The sequence below is a fragment of the Orcinus orca genome, chromosome 13, assembly GCF_937001465.1.
Source record: "Orcinus orca chromosome 13, mOrcOrc1.1, whole genome shotgun sequence".
NCBI lineage: Eukaryota > Metazoa > Chordata > Mammalia > Artiodactyla > Delphinidae > Orcinus > Orcinus orca.
This window is the reverse complement of record NC_064571.1, coordinates 76583885-76608731: the sequence shown is the minus strand read 5'-3', so window position 1 is coordinate 76608731 and position 24847 is coordinate 76583885. Positions and strand designations below refer to the sequence as shown.

Below are 24847 nucleotides of genomic sequence, written 5' to 3'. Positions count from 1 at the left end.
ACTTTTTTGAAGTTGATAAGCTAGGGTGGGAGGACATGACATTTATTTCCTTTTTAGGATCCTTAATTTCATCACTGCAAGCGGCACAAGTAAACAACTCCAGAGGGACTTTCAGTTTGTAATAGAAGGAAACCAGGATAAAATTAAAATGGAGGATAAACAATGTGTATGATGAAAACTCCTTTTCCCATTTAGTTTTATAAGATCACCATTTTGGATTCCACTGAATTATCTGTATAGATTTAAAAAAATTAGCTATAGAAGGGACAGGAAAATGGAAACAGTATTAGCAGCGGTTGAGAATTAGGTTCTAGGTATCTTTTTATATATATTCTCAATTCTTAAAACCATGGATTTAAAAATAGTTCCATCTCATAGTAAAGATGAAGGCTCTGAGGCTAACACACCCAAGTTCACAAGGTTTGTAAACAGTGAGGTTAACTTTAAATCCGTGCCTGAACCCAAACTGTACTTAGTCTCCTGAAGTGCATGTGGAAAGGAAACAAACACGTGTGGGTAAAGATATGTGATTTAATTTGATCCTCAAAAACCATCATTTTATCAGTATCATTTTATCAGTAAGGAAACAGGCTTAAAGTTTCATCATATGAGGTGTGTAATCACGCTATGTAATTAGATTATGAATATTAAAAGACAGAATTAATACCATCAGTGTAATCATCAGTGGCCCTAGACTAGCATCCATGTGATAAAGATATTTTTGTTTTCCTTCAATCAGAGTAAATCTGAATGGTCAATGGAACTGTAATTGAGGTACAGAGGGGTATTTTATCTAGAGAAAAACACAAGACCAGATTTATTTCATACAATGTTATTCACACATTTTTCATTTTCTAATTTATACATAATATACAAAGAAGTGAAGATAACATTATTTCATATGAACCAATAAGAGCCAGGACTTAAGACAAACTGGTCCAGAAACAATCCATATCAAGACACCCAAGAGCAAAGCCTAAGTGGTTCTGCCTAATTAAGTTTATTCTGAAATGTCATTTTCAGATTATACCAAAACTCCACGCCAATTTATTAAAAGGTGGAATTAGAGAGGTGGGCACCAAAAATATCAGACTGCAAAATTTCTAGAAAATACAATAAACCCTAAAATACTGGGAAGATTGGTTGTCAACACTGGGATACATGGGAACATCAGGAACCCAAGACAACTGTTCAGTTTCCCAATGTGCCATTCTCTAGGACTTTCTAAATTTGCAGAAATAATTTGCCTGTGTGAACAGAAGATAAGGATAAAGGAAAACCGGGAATTCAACTGTGCAAATCCAGGAAAGTCACCACCAATCTGCAACAAGGACAACTTTGATCCTGAAACCATGAGCTGATACTGGGAACAAAAGTTCAACACAGGTCCAAGACATTCTGAGGCTGGCAAAACAAAGTGGGGAAGAGTGGCAGAGAGCAGTTCTGTATGGAGGGAAAAAAGCTCTGTTACTGTGCCTGGGACATGCTGATGAACTAGTGTGACTATGAGAAGGGACCGTGACACTGACAAGTGGTTAAATTTTATGGCCTCAACACGAAATGTTGGGTTATTAGAAAACTAGAATAACTCAACATCAAACATGAAAAAGTATGCCTGGCACCCCAAACTTCATGCCATTATTCTTAGGTTCATGATATGAACAGCTATGTGAAAAAACCTTTATATTTAATATTGTGCTCAGAAGATTGCTTTTCTTCTGCAGACTTCTAATAAAAAAATCCCTTACATGTTCAATTGAAAGAGACAGCATGGTTCATTAGTTTTTAGCTTTAAACATAAGTGGGTCAACATAAAAGTTTTATACAAAATACTGACTTCAACAAAATACAAAGCACTTTCTTTATCTTTCAGAAACTGAATATACAAAGCAAGTTTTTTTTTCCAAAATATTTTCATAGGCAAAGGATTAAAAACGATTTTAATTATACACATATGGTCACAATTTTGCCTTAAAAAGATTGTTGGGAAATGTACATAAGGCCGCTTGTAAATGTACATCATGTTACTGTTATGTCTTATGTCCAGAGAAAAAATGTTATCATACAGATTTGCTATTACTTGGGAGTAGGCTATTCAAAAATACAGTACTCTTCTGTACAAAGAAAAAAGTCACATCACATTTAATAAGATGGAAAAAGCATTGGCCTCCATGGTAACCAAATATCTCAGTCCAATACTTTCTATTATGCACAATACCCTGACTTCTTGAAAGTGATCCAAATCCTAGCATGTCCATATTAACAGAGTCAACAACTATGTTATAAAACAAAATGTTTTTCACAATAATAAAAAGAAAGCTGGTTCATACTTCTGAAACCATATAAAGATAAAAAATTTTAAAAAAATCACTCTTGATTTGGAGAAATAAATTTACATTATACAACACTATATGCCAGGTCAGAGGGCAGGGACATAAATGTACACTAAAATGCAAATGTTTCCCAAAGAGATAAAACAAATTCCATTTACAGCATTAAGGTTTACAAATGTACACCTGTACAACCAAAGAAAACATCATTACTAAATTAGCAAGGCTTTTTATAATAAACATTGAAACAAGATTTGCTTTCAAAGTGTAAACTTACATCTATTACTACACACACACAATGCATATATTTATAGGAAGCAAAAAAAGCTATCTGAATATGTAATCATGCTTAAATGTTGAGCTATCAAATTCACTTTTCAGTGGCCCCTTTTCACCTCTATCTTGTTCCTACTTTCTGAATCTACTATGAAAAAGCAAAATAAATCTCAACACTTTTTCAACATGTCCTTGTAATTCTATAAGCAAAACAATATACAAATCTCCACTCTTTCTCATCGCAAACCAAACTGAAAAGTTAAAATGGAACTTAACTTTTCGTTTAGCGTACTTAACTGGATGGAAGTGTCACCATGATTTTGTTTTTTCTACCTCTTACAACAATTACATATGTAAGTATATACAATACTTCTGTACATTGCCAGAGACATTTTGGGGCAGTATTTGTATTAAAACCACATCTACTGTAAATAATGTAAGTTCATTTCAAATCATTTAATTCTTGTCTTACTTGCCGAGTTTTTATTTGCATGATAGTTTGTGAATTACCAAAATACAACTTAACTTTCTTTTAAAAATATTAATAATATTTATGCAGTTGACTGTTAATCTGTTATAAAAGGCTTCACACAAAGGACAAAAAAAAAAAAACCCATAAGGACTATATTTCTATATACATTTCTATAAACCTGTTGTGCTATGGGGTCCGTAGACCTACCAGACTGCAAGCCAGTTTATTAAAAGAATACTGTACTTTTTCCTTTAAAAACTATTTTTGTGACTTTACAAGGTAAAAATTTACAAAATATGTGACAGCATTTTTTGATACAGTTACATCATATACAGGCATTCTGTGCTTTGCCAGCAATCCAATCTGATAGGTCTCCACTCAGGGCTGAATATAATTTATAATTCACCACCCCCCACCCCCAAATATACACAAGAACCTTAAAAATTTACAAATGGATGAATAAAGTCAATAAATAGTTTCACTTTAAAAAAAATTTGAAGATTCATAGTTGAGTTGTGTTTTGATAATTCACAAAAGAAACGTTCCTCTCACATGGTTACATCATCTTCTCTTTTTCCTTTACAGCATTCCATTTGGTGGTCCTCCAATAGGCCCTAGATCTGGGCTATTTTTCAAATAATATTTTTCCAACTTGGCCAGTATATGCTTCCCATATGTGTATTTGCGCAAAGTAGTAATGTGAGGTCGAATCTGAAAAATAAATGATCTGCTTAGGAAATCTAAGTTATTTTAGTTTCTGATTCCTTAAAAAAGTGCCCCCAAATTTGGGTGATTTGGAAGAATAATTGAAATTTTAAAATTCAAATCCAAAGAAAGTTGTTTGCAAAAGCAGTTCTGTTCCACTCAATCTCTCCCAACTTCTACTCTCAAAATTGTTCAGTGAATAAACAAACCACTATTCCTATAAACTACTACACATGCAAACAGGAGAGGGGCTCCAAACATAGCAGAGAAGTATCACTAATGAGCTATTATATTCTAAGGTTTACGAGGGCAAAATTCTGTAACTCTAAGCAACTGGACAAAAATTCAATACAAAATGGAGCAAAAGACATGAACAAGCAATCAGACGTGTGATAGCTAATACATTTAACACGTTCAGTATCTCCTTAATTGTTTTAAAAATGCAAATGAGAAGAATCATATCATTATCTTTCCATCCAGACTGGCAAAGATTTTATAAATAATAACTGGTATTGATGAGATAACAGTAAAACAGGCACTCTTCTCAAATACTAGATAGATCTGCAAACTTGTACAAGATTTCTGGAGAGCTACTTGGCAGAAATCTACTAAAATGTAACATGTTCACATACTCTGTGCCAGCAATTCCACATCTAGGGATTTACCTTACAAAAACACTTAATTATGCAAAGTTGTTTATATAAACACTGCTAAGAAGTTATTAAATAATCAAAATGCCCTAAATATGATATTGATTAAATAATGTAGTTGTTAAAAATAAGACTGAAAAAAATGTTATAGTTATATATTCTTAAGCAGAAATACTAAATTTTTAAAAACACAGAAAATCAAGAGGGCAAAAATACTACCAGTGTTCTTTTTAACAGTAAGTTTTCCTGTGGAAATTAATGATTTCTTAAAGAATCATTTGATTCTAGCAGGACAGAGAGAGAAAACAGCTTAATTGATTAAAAAAAATCAAACCGATATAAATTTTCTCTTTAAGAAAATTTACTAGGTTAGTGAGAAAATCTAATCAGATTTTAAAATCAATGTTCAGCCAATGTATTATAGCAAATCAAATATACCTAAATAAGACGGTGAAGGGAAAAACAATGCTAACTAACGGTAGGTAAATAGATGAGAAATGAATGTGATTTTACTGAGTTGATTACCTTAAGAATTTAATAAAGGGGTATTCCATACCTACATCTGCCAACGGTTTCCCACTGATTTTAAATGTTTTTCTGGACTTGAGGATATGGGGAGGGGGAAGGGTGAGCTGTGACAAAGCGAGAGAGAGGCATGGACATATATACACTACCAAACGTAAAATAGATAGCTAGTGAGAAGCAGCCGCATAGCACAGGGAGATCAGCTCGGTGCTTTGTGACCACCTAGAGGGGTGGGATAGGGAGGGTGGGAGACGCAAGAGGGAAGAGATATGGGATCATACGTATATGTATAACTGATTCACTTTGTTATAAAGCAGAAACTAACACACCATTGTAAAGCAATTATACCCCAATAAAGATGTAAAAAAAAAAAATTTTTTTTCTGCAGTTGTAACAATTCTGAGGAAATTAAAGCCTAGGGAAGTTAAATGAGTAGCCTGAAGTCACACAAATTGAATCATCTATTTTAAGTGCTACAAACTGTATTACCTTGTGCATGATTATCTTTCTCTGAGCAGGTTCAGCCATATCAATCATCTTCTGAACTACATAGTTGGCATACTGGTCCTTCATCATGGTGTATAAGGCACTGTGAGGACCATCATTCTGGCAGCAAACTTCATCAATCAGTAATGCTCTCTCAGCACGGGAGGCATGAGTAACACACTTTTCTACTACATTGCTAAAAATTTAAAGGACATACACAAAAAGTTATTTTGTTATATTTAATAGAAAAATTTCCTTGGTTTTTGAAAGTACCTGCTCAACACACTGGAAGACAGAAGAGTCAAAATAGGATTCTCTTGTAATTCTCTTACAGTTACTTTCAAAACAGAAATTAATATCATAGAAGAACCCATATTGGATATCTGTAAGTTTAATTACAGGCCTCAAAATTATAATTAAATAATAAATAAAACTGTAATTCAAGGGGGGGGAGTAGATCATTAATAAGGTCTAAGGCTTTCATGAACATGCACTAAATAAATTAGATTTGCATTTATTTACACATCTTGGGGAGAAATAATTTTCCAAATACAGATTTCAAAAATGGAATATATGAGGGCAAACCAATTTGTCGTGTAAATTCTATAAGAACAAAAGCAACATTCTATTATGTACCTTTTGCCTCTACTAAAAAAGACTATATTCCAACGCTATATTCTATATGCATTTCTGTGCTTACTAATAAAAGCCAGAGAGTTGAAAGACTTGACCCCTGGAATTAGAAAATAACGCAGTACCTGGCAAATTTGTGTTGACTCAGGGCTAAGACCTTTCCTCTGATTTCAGAAACAATTTTGCTCTTGTCTTCAGGTCGACCATGTTCCAGTACATGCTGAATAACATAATTGCCATACTGATCCTAAGTGCAGATATTAAAAAATTACTTTCCTTAAGAATAATGGTAATTCTTTAAAAAGATATTCATCAATTTTCTAAAAATCCAACAGTACAATCAGGAGAATACCACAGGTTTTGTCTCACTGAGTCTTTCTATAATGTGTTAACAATAAATTATATTTCCTTTTTAAAAAATCAGAATATTTTCAAAAATATATAAACATTTCAAAATATTAGGGAGTTTATACCTGTACCAACTGCTCTGTATGTTGGTGAAGTTCTTCTAAGATAGGTAAGGTCTGTTCTGCAGTGCAGTGCTCTAGGATGCGCTGGATTACTCTGCAGCCATAAGGATGAGTTGAAAGTACAAACACCTTAAAACAATTAGAAGAAATAAATTTCCATTTTGTGACATTTTTGGAAGGACAGGTTTTTGATAACATGCTGAATTAATTTAAAATAGAATGGGGAATTCACATTTATTGATAATATGCCAACTGTCATGTGACAAAGGCTGGGAAGCAGGGTACTGAATTTAGGAGCTAATGGACATCCTTTTTGTTTGTTTTTATACTGATTTTTAAAAAACTTTTTGTTTGTTTTTGTTTGTTTTTATACTGATTTTTAAAAAACTTTTTGTTTTATATTGGAGTATAGCCGATTAACAATGTTGTAATACTTTCAGGTACACAGCAAAGCGATTCAGCCATACATATACATGTATCCATTCTCCCCCAAACTCCCCTCCTATCCACGCTGCCACATAACATTAAGCAGAGTTCCCTGCGTTATACAGTAGGTCCTCGTTGGTTATCCATTTGATATACAGCAGTGTGTACATGTCAATCCCACGCTCCCTAACTATCCCTTCGCCCACTGCTGGTAACCATAAGTTCACTAACGGATATTTTGATCAAAAGGAACCTAATCAGAAGATGGAAGGCATGTAATAATGACAAGGAATGGATTGTGCAGTAGGGGTAGTGCATGTTGTAATTAGAAGCTATTAATTATTATGTTATTAATTACTAACTGATATTTATTTTGCCTTTTATTATACAGTCCTAAGTCTTCTTCCCTCCTCTCCCTCTCCCAGAAAATTTGGAAAACACGGTTGGGTTTACAATTCTAACAGTAGTTGTCTTTCTTTACTTCTTAGAGTAATATAAATTAAACTCATATTTCTACATTTTTCAGCTGCAAAAAATGAAGCTATCTATTGACTCACTCTATAAAAGAGGCAGAAATTAATGCACATTCAGTATTTATCTCCTATTTTTGTATGAAAGTACTGGGTATTATCTTTTGATTTATAAAAAACATGTCAATTAACACTCAAATTCTAACTAATTAGAAGCCCAAAATCAATCTTACTTGTCCTTTGAAAGCATCAATGATGAACTGTAGTGACTGTGGTTGAACACATTCAATACATTTTTGTACAACATGGTTTCCATTTTGATCTTTCACACATTTCAGTACATGACCATCTAGCTCCTTTACCATTTCACTCTGCAAGAGAAGACATTTAAATTACCTCACCAAACAGCATAGAAGAATTTTACATAAAAGTACTGAGATAGGAACAAAAGTATACTCAAAAATTTGTTTGCAATTTTTTATACGTCAAAGTTTAAAATTCCCACCCCATCCCCCAAAGTGTAATAAGCAGAAGCCACTGAAGGTGAGAATTACTAAAACATTTTACAGGATTATAATGTAAATGATACCTGCTGAAATATAACTTAGTGGTACTCAATTTGCTATATACTACTATCTTCACTGTGTACACCTTCCACTTATCTTTCTCAGCTGACAACTAAGATAATGATTTTAGAATTCTACGTTTTTTTATCCACTTAGCATACCCCTTCCCCCAAATAATAATTATTATTATCATTTTTTGGCTGTGCCACACAGCATGCGGGATCTTAGTTCCCCGACCAGGGATTGAACCTGTGCCCCCTGCAGTGGAAGCGAGGAGTCCTAACTACTGGACTGCCAGGGAATTCCCCCAAGTAATTATTTTTGATGGCTCCTTGAGTTTATCAAGTGACCGGAAAAGAGTAAGGAGCTGAGTGAGCACTGATGGGCTATGTGATTTTCACGTAATATCTCAATTATGAGAAGAAATTATTGTTGAGCACTTTTACTCTTCTTTTTAATAATCTTATAACAAAGAACTTGATTCAGGGAATTCCTTGGCAGTCGAGGCGTTAGGACTCTGAGCTTCCACTGCTGGGGCCTGTGTTTGATCCCTGGTCGGGGAAATAAGATCCCAGCTTGGTGTGGCCAAAAAACAAAATAAGAACCTGACTCAATATAACTTTCCTTTATCATTTGATACCTTCTTCAGGGACAGATTCTCAGGAGATTTTAGATTTTTGCTCATTTAATGGGCAAAAATGACACCTTTCAATTTTATATTTGATTACTAATAAGGTTAAACTTATTTACAGTAAGGTTTATTTACTAAGTGCATTTTCTTTTAACTAACAATCTTAGTATTTTTCTCATAAGTTTGTAAGACTTCATTCAATAAACATCTTAATCCTTAGGGGAAAATATAGGTAGCCACACAATAACCTGCGTGCCTTTTTAGTGCCACAGGAAATAGTATTGTGAAGAAATGGAGTACACCTAGTGTAAACATATTCACATTTTTTTTTTTTGGCTGCGCCGTGCAGCATGCAGGGTTTTAGTTCCCTGACCAGGGATCGAACCCATGTCCTCCGCAGTGGAAGTGCAGAGCCCTAACCACTGGACCACTAGGGAATTCCCGGTATTCATATTTAAAATTTCTCTCACCCAGGGACTTCCCTGGTGGCGCAGAGGTTAAGAATCCACCTGCCAATGCAGGGGACACGGGTTTGATCCCTGGTCCGGGAAGATCCCACATGCCATGGAGCAACTAAGCCTGTGCGCCACAACTATGGAGCCTGCGCTCTAGAGCCCACCAGACACAAATATGGAGCCCGCATGCCACGACTACTGAAGTCCACACGCTCCAGGGCCTGCATGCTGCAACTACCGAAGCCCGCACGCCTAAAGCCCGTGCTCGGCAACAAAGGAAGCCACTGCAATGAGAAGCCGCGCACCACAACAAAGAGTAGCACCTGCTTGCTGCAACTAGAGAAAGCGCACGCACAGGAACGAAGACCCAACACAGCCAAAAAAAATCCCCAAAACTCTCTCACCCAAAAAACTCTCAACTGTATTCTGACATAACTAGAGGAATCCTTGAAGTCAAGATATCTCACAAATGTTAGTTATAAACTAAAAATATGGACTAAATTACAAAATCAAATGTACTTAAGAATCCAAACAGGAGGGAATTCCCTGGTGGTCCAGAGGTTAGGACCCTGCACTCTCACTGCCGAGGGCCTGGGTTCGATCCCTTGTCAAGGAACTAAAATCCCATAAGCCATGCAGAGCCGGGTGGGGGAAGAATCCAAAGAGGAAATGTAATACCATTAATCATCTGAAGCTTACTCCCAATGTTTTATATTTTCAAATATTAAAGACACGTAAAATATCGGGTTTTTTTAAAAAGAAAGAATTGGAAAATTTTACTCAAGCCAAACTTGAGGATTATAACCTGGGAAGGGCATCTCAGAAAGCTCTGAGAACTGTTCCCAAAATATCTTTAAAGTATCTATACCAGTCTGAGAGTTAAGAGCAGAGAAGTTCTAAGTACCAATACAGTCAAACTGTTAATCTAATCTCTCTCCATTATGACACATCTTCAATGACTCTAAAACTCAGGATTTCCTCAAGAGAAACAATGCTATTTTCTCACAGATGTTCACTGCTGTGATTAATGTATATACATAACACATACATATCCATCCATCCATCCATCTATCCATCCACATACATTATTGCCTTTAATTCTGGAATTTATCATATGAATGTAGGTTGAAAGTCAGAGCCAATCTCTTTCCAAACTTACTAATTACCAATACCTTTTAAGAAATAATTATTTTCTTTACTCTTACTACATTTCATTGTAATACATAAACCACTTATATACAGTATCTATGGGAGGTTATGAATTTCACTTTAAAAGTCTGTTTACCTCATGCGCAAACCATGCTAATTAATTAGTGATGCTACAGTTTCTTTAAAAAATCTAGTGGATAAGCAATTTTCCTCATCCCCTACTCTCCTTAATATCCTTGTCTATTTAAAATAATTTAAAAATTTATTTTTATCATTTACAAGAAAATTCCTAGGAGTACATAATTGGAATTGTACTAATCCCTTTTTTACTTAAAATACTTAGACCTTTCCATCCAAGAACATGGTATACTTCCCAATTAATTTATATGTGCTCTCTTTTCTCTTAAAGAACTGTAAATCTTGTTAAGAGGATGTTTGAGGCTACTTTTCCTGTTGAATGAAATTTTTAAAACTTTGTATACACTTTTTTTTTTTTTGGGCCACGTCGCGCGGCTTGTTGGATCTTAGTTCCCCAACAAGGAACTGAACCACTCCCTCAGCAGTGAAAGCGCGGAGTCCTAACCACTGGACCACCAGGGAATTCCCTGTATATACATTTTTAACTGGCATATAGGAATACAACTGGTTTTAAAATATTTATTCTTATGATAGAAGTTTAAGTGTAATCCAAATAAACACTGGGAATAGTAAAATGTATTCCTGATACTACAGAAAATCAAGTGAGTAGTGGTAGCAGAAACACCTACCATCTAGCACTCTGCTTGACATAGAGTAGGTACTCACTTTCACTTAGAAATGAAAAGATGAAGAAAATGAACAAAGGACAGATCAAAGATGTGTTGTGTAACTTTCAATTAATTACATACTGTTTGAGATACATTTTAAAAAATATTTTAGTCTGTGGAAATATTTAACATTTCACTCCAAGATTATTGTAAGATAAAAATTTAAAAATTGGATAAAATAATACAAAAATTTTGTCTTAACTTACAATTACCTGCTGGTCAGATGAAATAGACTCTAATGCTTTCTGAATAACACGGCAGCCATACATCTGCAATGCTAAGGGTAGAACATGACCACGAATACGAGTAGCCAGGGCTAATTTTTGATCCAAACTCCCAAACTGACAGAAAAAAAAAATTAATAAAAATGACTATAATATTACTTTGTTAAACTTGAATAACCCACTGTTTGCAGTCTATTTAATCTATTTATAAAATATCACATTTGGCAAGTATGTAGGGAGAAGGCATTTAGGTAAAAGCGAATTAAGAGAGACCCAGAGATGCTTGAAATAATATCACTTTTTAGAGGGTAAGTCATTCTATCTACTATTTCCTTTTTACTAACATATTAACCACCTGTTATTCTTTTAAAGTAAACATCTTCACTCTTCATTTCAAATAAACACCCCCACTGTCTTCTAATAAAATGAATTTCTGAGGCATACATTCAGACCAGATAATTCTCAACTATATTCTGACTGTGGAGAAAATCTGTTAAGTCAAGCTACAACATAGATGTTTAGTTATAAACTAAAAAAATTTCTGAATTACATAATAAATGACACCTAACAAATCCACATAAAGACTGTACTACTATTCATTAATTGCTTCACATAAGACTTACTCCTAATGCTTTATATTTTCAAATATATTTCAAATATTAATCAGGATTGGTATTAAACTTCTCATTTAATGTAAGACCATACACTTAAAAAATATATACCATAAAATATGACATTTTAACCATTTTTAATTCAGTGGCATTGACTATATTCTCACCATGTGCAATCACCACCACAATCTGATTCCAAATCTCTTCCATTGCCCCAAACAGAAACACTGTACTCTTTAAGCAATAACCCCCTATTCCCCCTCTTACCCCAACCGGTCTACTAGTAAGACTAGGAAACCCTAGTCGACTTTATGTCTCTATGAATTTGCTTATTCTAGGTATTTCACATAAATCGAGCCCTGTAATGTTTGTTCTTTTGTACCTGGCTTATTTCACTTAGTTCCATCCATGTGTAAGCATGTATCAAAGCTTCATTCCTTCTTATGGCTGAACAATATTCTACTGCATGTATATACCACATTCTGTTTATACATTCATCTGCTGGACTGTTTCCACCTTTGGGCTATTATAAACAATGCTGAAATGAACATTGGTGTTTAAGTCCTTGTTTTCAATCCTTTTGGGTATACACCTAGGATGGAATTGCTGGGTTATATGGTAATTTTATGTTTAGTTTTTTGAGGAACTGCCAAACTTTTCCACAGTGGCTGCACCATTTTTACATTCCCATCAACAATGTACAAGGGTTCTCATTTCTCCACATCTTCATCAACATTCGTTATTTTCTGTGTTTTAAATTACAGCCATCCCACTAGATGTAAAATAGACTCTCCTTGTGGTTTTGATTTGCATTTCCCTAATGATTAAGGGTGCTGAGCTTCTTTTCATGTGCTTACTGCACATTTGAATATCTCCTACGGAGAAACGTCTATTCAAGCCCTTTGTCCATTTTTTAACTGAGGTGTCTTCCCGTTGTTGAGTTTCAGGAATTCTTCATATATTCTGGATATAAAATCTTTATCAGACATATGATCTGTAAATATTTTCTCCCAAGCTCACATATTTTTATATGAAAATAAACTCACCCAACTTTCAGAGCTTTTCTAAGCATTAAGCATATACAAACATGTATGTGTGCTTACCTCAAAAAATTTCTGTATAACATAGTTGCCAAAAACATCTGTCATTAATTGATAGGCTGCTTGTAGAATTTCATTAAATACCATCTGTCGCTCAGCTGGAGTAGCTCTCTCTAGCTTTTGCTGTATGAATCTATGTGGGAAAAATTTTAATGCCATGACAGTATATTGATAATAAGCTCCGGCAATATCCGAATCTGACTCGAGTATTATACACCCTGATATATATTGGATATATATGTGTACGTGTATATGTGTGTGTGTGTGTGTGTGTGTGTGTGTGTGTGTGTGTGTGTACATATCCACATAAATAAAATCATTTCCAGAAATAGTACTAAAACATTTTATTCAATTTAAAATAAAAAGAACAAAAGTTATGGAGCATTTCTTTGTTAACACCTTAATTTAAAATAACTTCTAGTTAGACTGGCAAAAAATCTGGACGTGAAGATGTTTAATGCCTCTTAAGTTAGTTCTGGTTCTATTATAATCAATGAAAAACTACAAAGATATTACTGGTATTCATTTATTTTTAATAATCATATTATTACTAAGTATTTTTAGAACATAATAAAAGAAACCTTTAGAAATAAAATTCATGAGACACAACTTAATTCCTAACTAAGCTAGCCACTGTGGACTTCCTTGGTGGTCCAGTGGTTAAGACTCCGTGCTCCCAATGTAGGGGGCATGGGTTCGATCCCTGGTTGGGGAAGATCCCGCATGCCACGGCCAAAAAAAAAAGCTAGCCATTGTGAGTGACACAAGGTCGATTTGCTACTCTTAAGGAACTTTAAGAACTTTCAACCATAGGGAGATAAAATCTGTATGCAACTATATAATGAAAAATTACTTTAAAAAATTTTAGATTTACTTTAAAAAGATACCTCAAATTTAGTAAATGTGTTAGAATTCTACTACTATTTTCCTTTCTGTGTATTATCTTGAGAACACTAATTTGCATGTACCTCAAGCATTACAGTACACGTGGTCTGTTTAATGTAAACTTTGTTTTAAACTTTTTTTTAGACAAAGTATATATCAGGGACACAAGTCCATAAATGTAATTTGGAACATTATTTTCAAAAGGAAATTTGAAGAAATTAAATGTATTCTGTCAATGTAATAAAGATAATCCAATAAAAGGACATTGCTCTATTTTTATTATAGAAAACTGAAGAACCACAGAAAATAAATTAAAAACCTGTATTTTTATAGTTCATCCTAACAGGAAAGAAAAATCCATATTGGATATTTATTTTTTAAACAATTCTAACTTTTATAAAGGTTAAATCATTCTAGTCAAGAAAAACTTTGGCTCTTTCAAAGCAAAAATGCAATAGAAAGTATCATAAATAATAATCACCTACCTAGAACCATGCTGGTCTTGAGAAAACTCAACTATGTGTCCAATCAAGTCTCTAAGTTGAAGGTTTGGGAAGCGGTTGTTTCTGAAATCTTCCAACAATCTACTTCGGCCAGAAGGCATAATATCAGACCTATTATACCGAAGCCGAGAAGGAGGAAAGAGCTGGCTGCTGGAGCTAAACAGACTGGAAGTGCCTGAAGCACTTCGATATTTTGCTTCTGCTCCAGGTGCTGCAGAGATATATCGACCACTACCATTTGTCAGTCCTCCTACAACAAAGCAGCTGTGGTCAGCAAATATTTTTGACAAAGTCATTCCTCAAATAAAAGTCATTTAAACCAAGAAGTCAGTCAATATAGAAATATTCACCCCACTAATTCCTATATGGTATAACAGAAAATTAAAGTTGAAGGAGAAATCTCACACATTTACTTAATGTGTCTGGCTATAATATGGGGGAAAAAAGAGACTAGAAAACATGAGAAAAATAAACCTGTATTTGTTCCTGGCAGTTTAGTTTAAAAACGTCTAATGTCATACACAAAACCTGTATTCGTTCTTGGAAGTTTAGTTTAAAACATAATTATAACAACTAATGTCATACATACTAGTATCAATACCAGAATACTGAAACCACCAACAAAATTTTCAATTACATTAACAAGCAAGTTACAAACAGCTAGCAAACTCAGATTTTAAGCCACTAAAAGTTTAATTGAAATTTACTCACAGTGTTAACACCAACTAAATCTGTACTTTTTTGGAATATATAAAAATTCATTAAGTCATATATACTTATGTAAAGAAAAATGATTTCTTAGTTAACCCGATTAAATTTCAAACTTAAAAAACCCACAATATCAGATAATAAAGCCAAATTACACACTATTTAAATTTTTTATTTAAAAATTACTCTCCATAAAAATACTACTGTTTTACAGACAAGAAATAGTAGCAGTAAACATATTTATTATTCCTAGAGCTTTAATGTTGACCATTTAAAACAAATGAATAAAAAGCCTTTTTAACTTATATCCCATTCCAAAGAATACTACTAAAGGGCAGTTGATAAAAACAAAAATAAATAGAAGCAGGTAATTGTTCTTATTACATATAACCATTTAAAAGTACTTGACAGTGTCCTTTTAAAAAAGAAAAATGTACAGAAAATTATAAAATGCAGATTTAGTAGTTCAGATAAACAAAACCCACCGCCAGCTTTCACTATTGTATATCACTTCTATTTAGAATAGTGCTGTATGTACAATCCAGGCCACAAAGTATAGATGGTGCCAAGGACACACTGTCAGTGCAAAGTTATAGAGAGGCATTAAGGGCCAAAAAGAGTTACAGGGACAAGGAGCAGTAAAAGAGTTATAATCCTGGAGAGTGAAGCGGGTTAGAATATCCCTCTTTTACTTTCAGTCCCCACTGCCCTAGCTTTATTTTTCTTCATTAAATTTCCCATCATCCAGTATATTATACATATTTATTATTTATTTGAATCCTCAGCCCCATTTCCAATGTAAGTGCCATAGAATTACATTCGCCTACGTGCTAGATACGTGGTACCTAAAACGATGCCTCATACACAGTGAGTACACAAATATTTATACATATTTAATGTAATATCAACTGCCTGAGGTCTAGTTCTGTAATATCTTTCCTGAAAGTGTGTAACTTTAACAAGCTGTTTTATACACCAAAGTCATTGACATCAAATTCTCATGTTCATTGCAGTTCTACATAAACTCGTGCTCATATATGAAAAGTCTAAAAAGTAAAAGAATTCAGTTTTTTAATACTGTCTCGATCTCTTCACTATTAATCCTTCTAGTCCCCTATTTTTATTTCTGTTTATAGTACCATCAACCGTTCACAACAATAACTGATCATTAGCCCATTCGAGTCTCGATAACAATTCTTTAAACTTTTTGTAGGGTAGGGGTGCTCTGCTTATCATTCCAATCTGTTTTCATAAATAACAATTATATCTTCCCATTCAAAGGCCACTTTGATGATGTCATTTTATACTAAAAACCTACAGCATCCTGCTAGAGTACCTTCTCTATATTCTTCAGCTTACTTTTCAAGTCATTACGCCAAACCTACTTTTCACATGAATTTCCTAATAGTACCCTAATTGTTCACTTCTCTCCTTCTTATTCATTACTATCTCTGTACCACTGCTTATCACTACTTGAAACAAGGCCTAATCCTACCTCCTTATTCTTAATGCACTAAAGGTTTCAACACCAAATTCAAAATACATACTTACCCCAGAAAAGACAATTTTATTTGGTACCTTCCAAGTAGTCCTATCAATATCCAACAAGAATTCCTCCTGTGTCTAGATATTTCTTGATTATATTCTATCAGCTCCTAATATACCAAACTCCTGATGCACTTTGACAACTTAAAATGTCTAATGATGCCAAACTGCCTTGAGTTTTAAAAAATCTTGGAATTTCAGTTCTAGAAGACTAATTAGCACTTTCATTTATAAAGTTGAAAAATTAATTTCACAAAGGGCCAGGATACCTTCGTTTCCTTACAAATTAATTAAATAAGCATTTCAACTCAATTTAAAATATTCATTAAACATTTAAAATTTGGTTTTTTAGGGAACTGCCTGGTGGTCCAGTGGTTAGGACTCCTCACTTTCACTGCTGAGGGCCTGGGTTCAATCCCGGGTCAGGAAACTAAGATCCCTACAAGCCACGTGGGGGAAAAAAAAAAAAACAAAACTGGTTGTTTTTAAACACTGAAAGCATGTCATCCAAAACTATTTTGGGATTGAGGAATGTTTTACAAAATTGGCCTATACGTTTCAAAAATGTTGAGGTCATAAAAGACTGAGAAATAGTTCAAGATTAATAAGAGTCATGACAAATAAATGTCATGTGTGAGCCCCCAAATCCATCAATCGCCCTCTCTGCCCCAATGCCCCCCCCCCCCGCCTTTCTTATAAAGGATTTCAATGAGACAACTGGCAAAGTGAATAAAGTCGGCTGATTTGATAGTAGTATTGTTAAGTTCCTGACTTTGACAAAAGAATGTCCTTACTTTCAGGACACACACACACACACACACTGATATGTTCATGAGTAAGGGACACTGTGTCTGCAACTTCCTTTCAAAAGTTATCAGGGAAAACAAATGGGTGTGAAGGGACAGGCAAATGCAGAGAGGGGAAGCGAGGAGAGGGAAACAACAATAAAGCAAATTCAGTTAAATAACATTTGGAGAATCTGGCTAGGTTTTTTTTTTTTAATTGTTAATGATTTCCTCTTAAGTCTGAAATTATTTCAAAATTAGTTAAAAACAAACATACAAATTGGTCATCTATATTCATACCATTGCTACTGGTCATCTAAAAGATGTGTTCTGCACCAAATGTGTTAAACGGTAACAGTCCCTTCAATTTATCACTGACCTCACCCCTATCATTTATCACTGCTTAATCACTAGCTTAATAAGAGTGTATGGGACATGGAGATCTGTACTATAATTTCACAGATGAAGTCACTATAATCCAAAAGTGATGTGACATGCAGCTAGGCAACCAGGAGTCTTAGGCCAGAGCTCATCACACAGTAGTGTGCTGCCCCTTATACGCTATTTACATAGGCATCTATCAAGTTCATTCATGACAACTGAATGAAGGCAAACACCTCACAACTATCCTAGTAGAAATAATACGATTTTATAAGTTTTCATTAATTTCCTTGAGAAGTCTATTGTTTTAGAATTCTTCCCTATTTAATACCAGAAATCAAAAAGATCTTAATACTGTGAAAAACACAGGGGAGAAAAATATAAAACAACTGAAACCACCACAAAACAAATCTCAAAAGTTTTTTCTTTTCATTATTTTCCACCTCCCTGGGATCTGGAATAACAACTCCTGAGCCTATTCTTTTATTTATTTACCTTTTCTATTTTTTTTTTTTGCGGTACGCGGGCCTCTCACCGCTGCGGCCTCTCCCGCTGTGGAGCACAGGCTCCAGACGCACAGGCCCAGCAGCCACAGCTCATGGGCCCAGCCACTCCGCGGCACGCCGGATCCCCCCGGACCGGGGCATGAACCCGCATCCCCCGCATCAGCAGGCGGACCCCCAACCACCGTGCCACCAGAGAAGCCCCTACTTTTTCTACTTTTTAAAAAATAAAGATTCTCAAATCTTTCCCAGTGGATAGTTTTTATTTAAAAACAAAAAAAAGTCTACCTGAAGATTATTCTGATAGAGGTTTGGAGGCTAATAAATTAGAATCAAGATAAATTAAGGTTTCATTTTAGAGCAAGTTTTCAACTACTAATTTCAAATAAAAATGGTAATCCAAGTAGATTCAGGGTCCCGAAAAGGGTACAACTACATATAGGCTACTAGGTAGAGTCCCTTTCAGAAGGCGAGGAAAGCTCAAGAATGATAAGATGATAATGAAAGATGACTAGGTTAGTTGGAGTGGGCAAAGAATAAATGATAAAGAATGCATAGTTGGAAAAAGTCTAAAATGAGGATGACCTAATTCCACTTTAAGCTATTACCTTCAGTTAGTTCTAACCCAGAGCCCATACACTTAGTACTTTCAGTTCGCTATTTTTTTTCTCTGATTACTTTTCAAAAGAAATATATGGAACATTCAGAGTAGACTGTAACAGCCATGTAACTCCTTTCTTCCTTCCAATTTCTGCCTTTTGCAAATGGAACTGTCTAACCTATGCCTGTCCCATGACTGTATTTTGGAGGCAGATAACTTGTTTCCTAGGTTTCATAGACCCAAAGATGGAGAGGAATTTTGCCGCAGGGTGGACCACATTCAGAATCTCACCTGATTTAGAAAATAAGATTTGGGATTTTTGGAATGGTTCAAGACTCTTGGGGATGCTGGAATGGGGTGAATGTATTTTGCATGTGGGCTGAACGTGAATTTGGGGGGACCAGAGTTTACATGGTACTGGGCTGAACTGGGCTTCCCCAAAAGATATGTTCAAGTCTTAACTCCTGGTACTTGTGGATTTGGCTTTATTTGGAAATAGGATCTTTGCAAATGTAATCAAGTTAAAATGAGGTGTCATGCTGGAGTAGGTTGGGCTCTTATCCAATGACTGGTGTCCTTATAAGAGAAGGAAAATTAGGACAGACACATAAGGAGAATGCCAGGTAATGATGGAGGCGGTGACTGGCGTGCTGTGTCTACAAGCCAAAGAACGTTAAGTGTTATCAGCAACCATCAGAAGCCAGAAAGAGGCAAGGAAGGATTGTGCTTACAGCCTTCAAGGGGAGTATGGCCCTGTTGACACCTTAATTTGACTTCTAAGCTTCAGAACTGTGAGACAATAAATCTGTTTTAAGCCACTTAGTTGTAATTTGTAACAGCAGCCTTAGAACACTAATATATAATGCTATCTTAACAACACTCTGAGACAAGGATATTATCTCCATTTTACTTGTGACACAATAGGCTTAGAGAAGCTAAATCCTTAATAAATCCTTATTCAAGGATGCATAGCTAATAACTAGACTGAGTTTTTTTTTTAACTATTATATCTGAATAATTCCCTTTCGGTTATACTCTGCTACACCTCATGAAGAACATTTAATGCCATATACCATACTTAAATCTGGGATATGCTTGAGGTTACATGGGAGAGTAAACCATGTAAATTTTTTAACTATATATTTGCCATATAAAGACACAAAATTTTTACTCGGGAAAAACCAAGGCTTCAATGAATTAAAAAACCTACATAATTCTAGTTAAAAGTATAATCTTCCACATCATCTTAAAAGACTAATATAAAAAGCAAAAAGCATAAATATGTCAAGTGTGCTATCTTAAATTTTTACATTTTATGACCATCTGTAAGCAAACAATATCAGGTGCAAACCAAAATAAAAATCTGTTGTTTCCATTTCTATTGCTTGTAATTCTTTTCTAAAAGCAACTAAGTAATTAATCTACCTTTTAGCATCTAGTGCTTCAACTTTTTAAAAATATAAAGGTAAGAGAGAGGCCATCTTCACAGAAGATACTTAATATTAATAATCTTCCCTCATTCATCAAAGAGCATTTAAACAGACTGAGTTTTTAACATATGAACTATGTAGTTCAGACTAGTATTATATCTCACTTCTACCTCTACTCACCTTGCCAATTTCCATTATTCCATCAAAAAAGGCTTGTATGATTTCAAGAACTGTCTGAATCTTACATCTTTATTGAAAACTAAACTACTTCTGTGATTACTGAACATGAGGACACTCTAAAAACCTACCCCTACCCCAAACCAAAGAACACCACACACAGGCAAAAATAAAAACTCACAACCGTCATAAAACTTCTCAAAGTGCAGTACTCTACAGAGTATGATCTTAACACACAGATCAGAGAACACACTACCAGTTAAACAATGCTTTAATGTAGAAATCTATATAGGATGTGAAATAATTTTTTTAAACAAGTAGCCAGTGTCCAAAAATAAATTCATCGATAAAACAGAAAGAAACAAAGCCACTTAAATTACTCCAACCATTTGGTTGAGATCTGAATACAGTTGACCCTTGAACAACACAGAGGTTAGGAGCATCGACTCCCACCCCACCCCACCAAAGTATACATATAAGTTGTGACTCCCCCAAACTTAACTAGTAGTAGCCAGCCTACTGTTGACCAGAAGCCTTACCAGTAACATACAGTCTATTAACACGTTATATGCTATATATATAATTATAATTTTATGCATTCATGAAATACCTAACTTTTAATTTTTTTTTTGATATTTCTATGCAGTCTGCGATTTTTTTCAAGTTGTTGCAAATCTCCAAAAAAATTTCCCAGTTTTCCGCATTTTTTGGGGGGAAAACAATCCATGTATAAGTGGACCTGGGCCGTTCAAACCTGTGTTGTTCAAGGGTCAACTGTACTGTTAAAGCTGTGGAGAATGGTTTCAGCTTTCTTGTTTCTAATCTAGTAGGGAGAAAAAACCCAGAAACAACTCTAATATAATCTAGCCTGTGGTTAATTTGGTACAAAAAGACCAGAAAGGAAAGATAATAATTCTAATGGAGAGAATCACTGTGTTAAATAAAGTGCAATAAGGCAATAGCATTACAATCATTATACTGTAATTACTGGTTTACTCATCTGTATTCACCACAAAAAAATCAAACTTGATGATGGTGGGTAGAATAATGTTTTCTTCAAGTGTCTCTCAAGTCAAGCACAGTCTGGCATATAGGGATCTGACATTGGTTGAATAAATTAAGTGAATTAATTAAGCAAAATAAATTAATTAAATAAAAATTTTCATGAGACCCCAGAATTCTTAAACGGGGGCCAATAAAACTACACATAAAAGATAAACATAAAATAGGGATTAGTTTCAGTATAAATTAAGCTTATTACTATCCTATTTAGAATATCATGTAAAGACCCTTATCTGATCAGTTTTAATTTAAAAATTAGCAATAAAATATTATGAGATCCTTGAAGTAAAAAGTATTTAATTTAGATTAAAAGTCAATTGCAGGGGGACTTCCCTGGTGGTGCAGTGATTAAGAATCAACGCAGGGGACACGGGTTCAAGCCCTGGGCCAGGAAGATCCCACATGCCACGGAGCAGCTAAGCCCGTGTGCCATAACTACTGGGCCTGCACTCTAGAGCGTGCGAGCCACAACTGCTGAGCCTGTGCGCTACAACTACTGAAGCCCGTGCGCCTAGAGCCCGTGCTCCACAACAGTGAAGCCACCACAGTGAGAAGCCCGCGCACCACAAGGAAGAGGAGCCCCTGCTCGCCACAACCAGAGAAAGCCCCCGCGAAACAATGAAGACCCAAAGGAGCCAAAAAAAAAAAAAAAAAAAAGTCAATTGCAGGCAAGTGAAAAATGCCAATATACTGACATTCAAACTCACTTTCCCCACCAACTCACAATAGGCTAAATTATATTTTACCACAATTTTATAAAAAGTTCACAAAAATTCTAAACTTAGGGAATAGGAAAAGATCCTTTATTTATTTAGAGCGACAGTAGACAGAAATAAAAGCATTCTTTGAGAAGCAGTGTGACACCTTGGAATGAACCAGGTAGACCTGGACTCAAAATTTTTGTTCCTTACTAACTTCATGACTACAAGCAAGTTCCTTGATTGCTTTGAGAATGAAGTTGTGTGCGTGTGTGTGTGTGTGTGTGTGTGTGTGTGTGTGTGTGTGTGGTGTGAAAGAGGAGTCAAAGTTAATTTCTCCCCATTTGGATATTCAATTGCTCCAGTTCAACTTACTGAAAAGACCATCCTTCCTAAATACACCAGAGTGGCACCAGTGGCCACAAATCAGGTAACTAAACGAGCAGGTCTATTTCTGGATCCTCTATTCCACCAATCTATTTCTCTAACCCTTGTACCAATACCACAAGTTTAGTAAAACTACCACTGCAGTTTTAATAAGTTTGATATCTGGCCAAGTTATTAAATTCTAAATTTGTTCTTCAAGACTGTCTTGACTACTCTTGGCTCCGTTTTCCCATTCATATTAAATAAATCAGCTTATCAATTTCTTTAAAAAAGCCTGAAAAATTCTTATTGAGATTGTGCTAAATCTATACATCAATTAGAAGACAGTTGGTATCTTTATAATACTGAGTCTTTCAAGCCACAAACATGATATGTCCTTTCATTTATTTGCCTTCTTTAACTTCAGTCAGTGCTTTTATGGTTTACAGTGTAAAGATTTTGCCCTTCCTCCAATGGACTTATTCCTGGTTAAGGAAACAGTCTCATGTAAAAATATTCTAAACATAAGTCAATTTTCAGTATTACCCCATGAGACCTATGCTGCATTCATTTTTAAAGGTTATTTGGCTAAAGCTGCAGATCTCTCATGAAGCACATCTGCCTATATTTTAAGAGTTACTTTTTTGATCCTATGTTTACTTAATGCACATTATTTAGTGTATAAACAGTGCAATGATGTAAGTTCTTGGTGAATTCTTGATTGTTTTTAAGGCACATGAAGACTTATTTGATATCAGTAAAAAGGAAAGGTAGAGAAACAATTGAGGGAGGAGCTGAAATGCAAATATGAAGGAAAGGTAGAGCCAGTGAATAAAATGTAAAACAACCAAATGATAGTAAATAATGATATACAGAATTATAGTCAACAACATTAAATAAATGCCTCCAATTTGCAAAATACATATCAAGGAAAAAAATATTTAAAAACATATTCAGTAAGAGACCAGACTTTTCTATTTTCTCTCATCCCATAAGCTTTTTTTCAAAAATGCAATGGCACAAGCAGACTTCAGGTCAATAGAAGGAAACAAGGCAGGAAGAAAGAAATCCATTAGGGAGATGATGGGGGACAAGATCAAAGGCTCATATAACACACTAGAGATCCAGGAATTATGAGTTACAAAGAAGTGTGAACTGGAGTAACGCCTTCTATAAACTATGAATTGTCCCAAGGTGTCTCTCTTCACCTGAGTGCTACTGGAAATTTCAGTGGGATAATCCTTTTTAAATGAAAAGCTTAGCATCTGGCTGCTGGGTATTTAATGTCCACAGAATCCCCACAATCATGATGACAAGCAAAAACTGTTGCCACAAATTTCCAAATCGTTCACCTCCTCATTCTAGGTATTTTAAACAAGCACTACAAGTGATTCTGGTATGGTAAACCACTGAATCGAATCATCCAAGTATTTTTTAGTCTCAAATCTGAGATTACCTTAACTGAATTAGCTGGTAAAAACATTCTCAGTCATTAGAAGCACAAAGTCATAGATAACATTATTAGAGGATAATGGATAAAACATAAGGGCAAAAATTAATCATTGTGACCCCAAACCAGAACTAAGACTAATGAATTTGTACACAGAAATGAAACATAAAATAATAAATTCTTCCACACAATAATTTTAGAACTTTTCCACAACATATTTCATACTTTTCAACAAATAAATGACTTTTCGATGCACCAATGGGTTGAAGCAGTGATTTCATTTACACCACGAGAACCTGTAAATAATATTCTGTTGAGAGCTGAGTATGTTGTCCTATCTATTCAGTCCTGTTGTCCAACATATATTCAGTCCCTGAGTGGCCTGCCTTATGAGTAACACATATTCTTATTTCATACAGTAGATAAGAGCTTTTCTATAAATCTCAAGAATAACTGAGAAAGGGATCTAGAAGTCTAGTAATCTTATATACACATTTTAAAAACACATAACCTACACCATTGTGAGGTTAAATTTGAGAGGCTGAGTAGAATATTGTTATTGATATATTTTGTAAAATTGTTCAATTCATTATAGAATAGCAGAACAGAAAAAGAAAAGATAGTATCAGGAGTCAGAACAGTGTTCTAGCTTCAGTTCTGCCATTTACTGGTTTGGGCAAGTCTCTTGGGCTCATATGACCTATAACTGTCTCATCTTTAATGGGCAGATCACTCAGCCAGTTTATGTTAACAATTAGGATGAAATGA

At 34.8% G+C, this 24847-nt stretch overlaps 1 protein-coding gene across 11 annotated transcripts in view; it reads right to left on the bottom strand.

Annotated features, from left to right (window-relative positions):
• Positions 1–787: 787 nt before the first annotated feature.
• PUM2 (pumilio RNA binding family member 2) overlaps positions 788–24847 on the bottom strand; it is a 92110-nt gene continuing 68050 nt past the window's right edge. For 6 of the 11 annotated variants that reach the window (XM_049696354.1, XM_049696360.1, XM_049696358.1 and 3 more), the window contains 9 exons: positions 14356–14623; positions 12989–13118; positions 12268–12408; positions 11257–11391; positions 7677–7814; positions 6551–6676; positions 6203–6324; positions 5448–5640; positions 788–3789 (listed from right to left, as the gene is read on the bottom strand). In XM_049696354.1, the coding sequence (XP_049552311.1) occupies positions 3658–3789; positions 5448–5640; positions 6203–6324; positions 6551–6676; positions 7677–7814; positions 11257–11391; positions 12268–12408; positions 12989–13118; positions 14356–14623 (1385 nt within the window). In that variant the 3' untranslated portion in view covers positions 788–3657. The remainder of the gene's footprint in view (positions 3790–5447; positions 5641–6202; positions 6325–6550; positions 6677–7676; positions 7815–11256; positions 11392–12267; positions 12409–12988; positions 13119–14355; positions 14624–24847) is intronic. The other 5 variants (XM_049696356.1, XM_049696361.1, XM_049696357.1 and 2 more) reach the window with 3 other exon arrangements.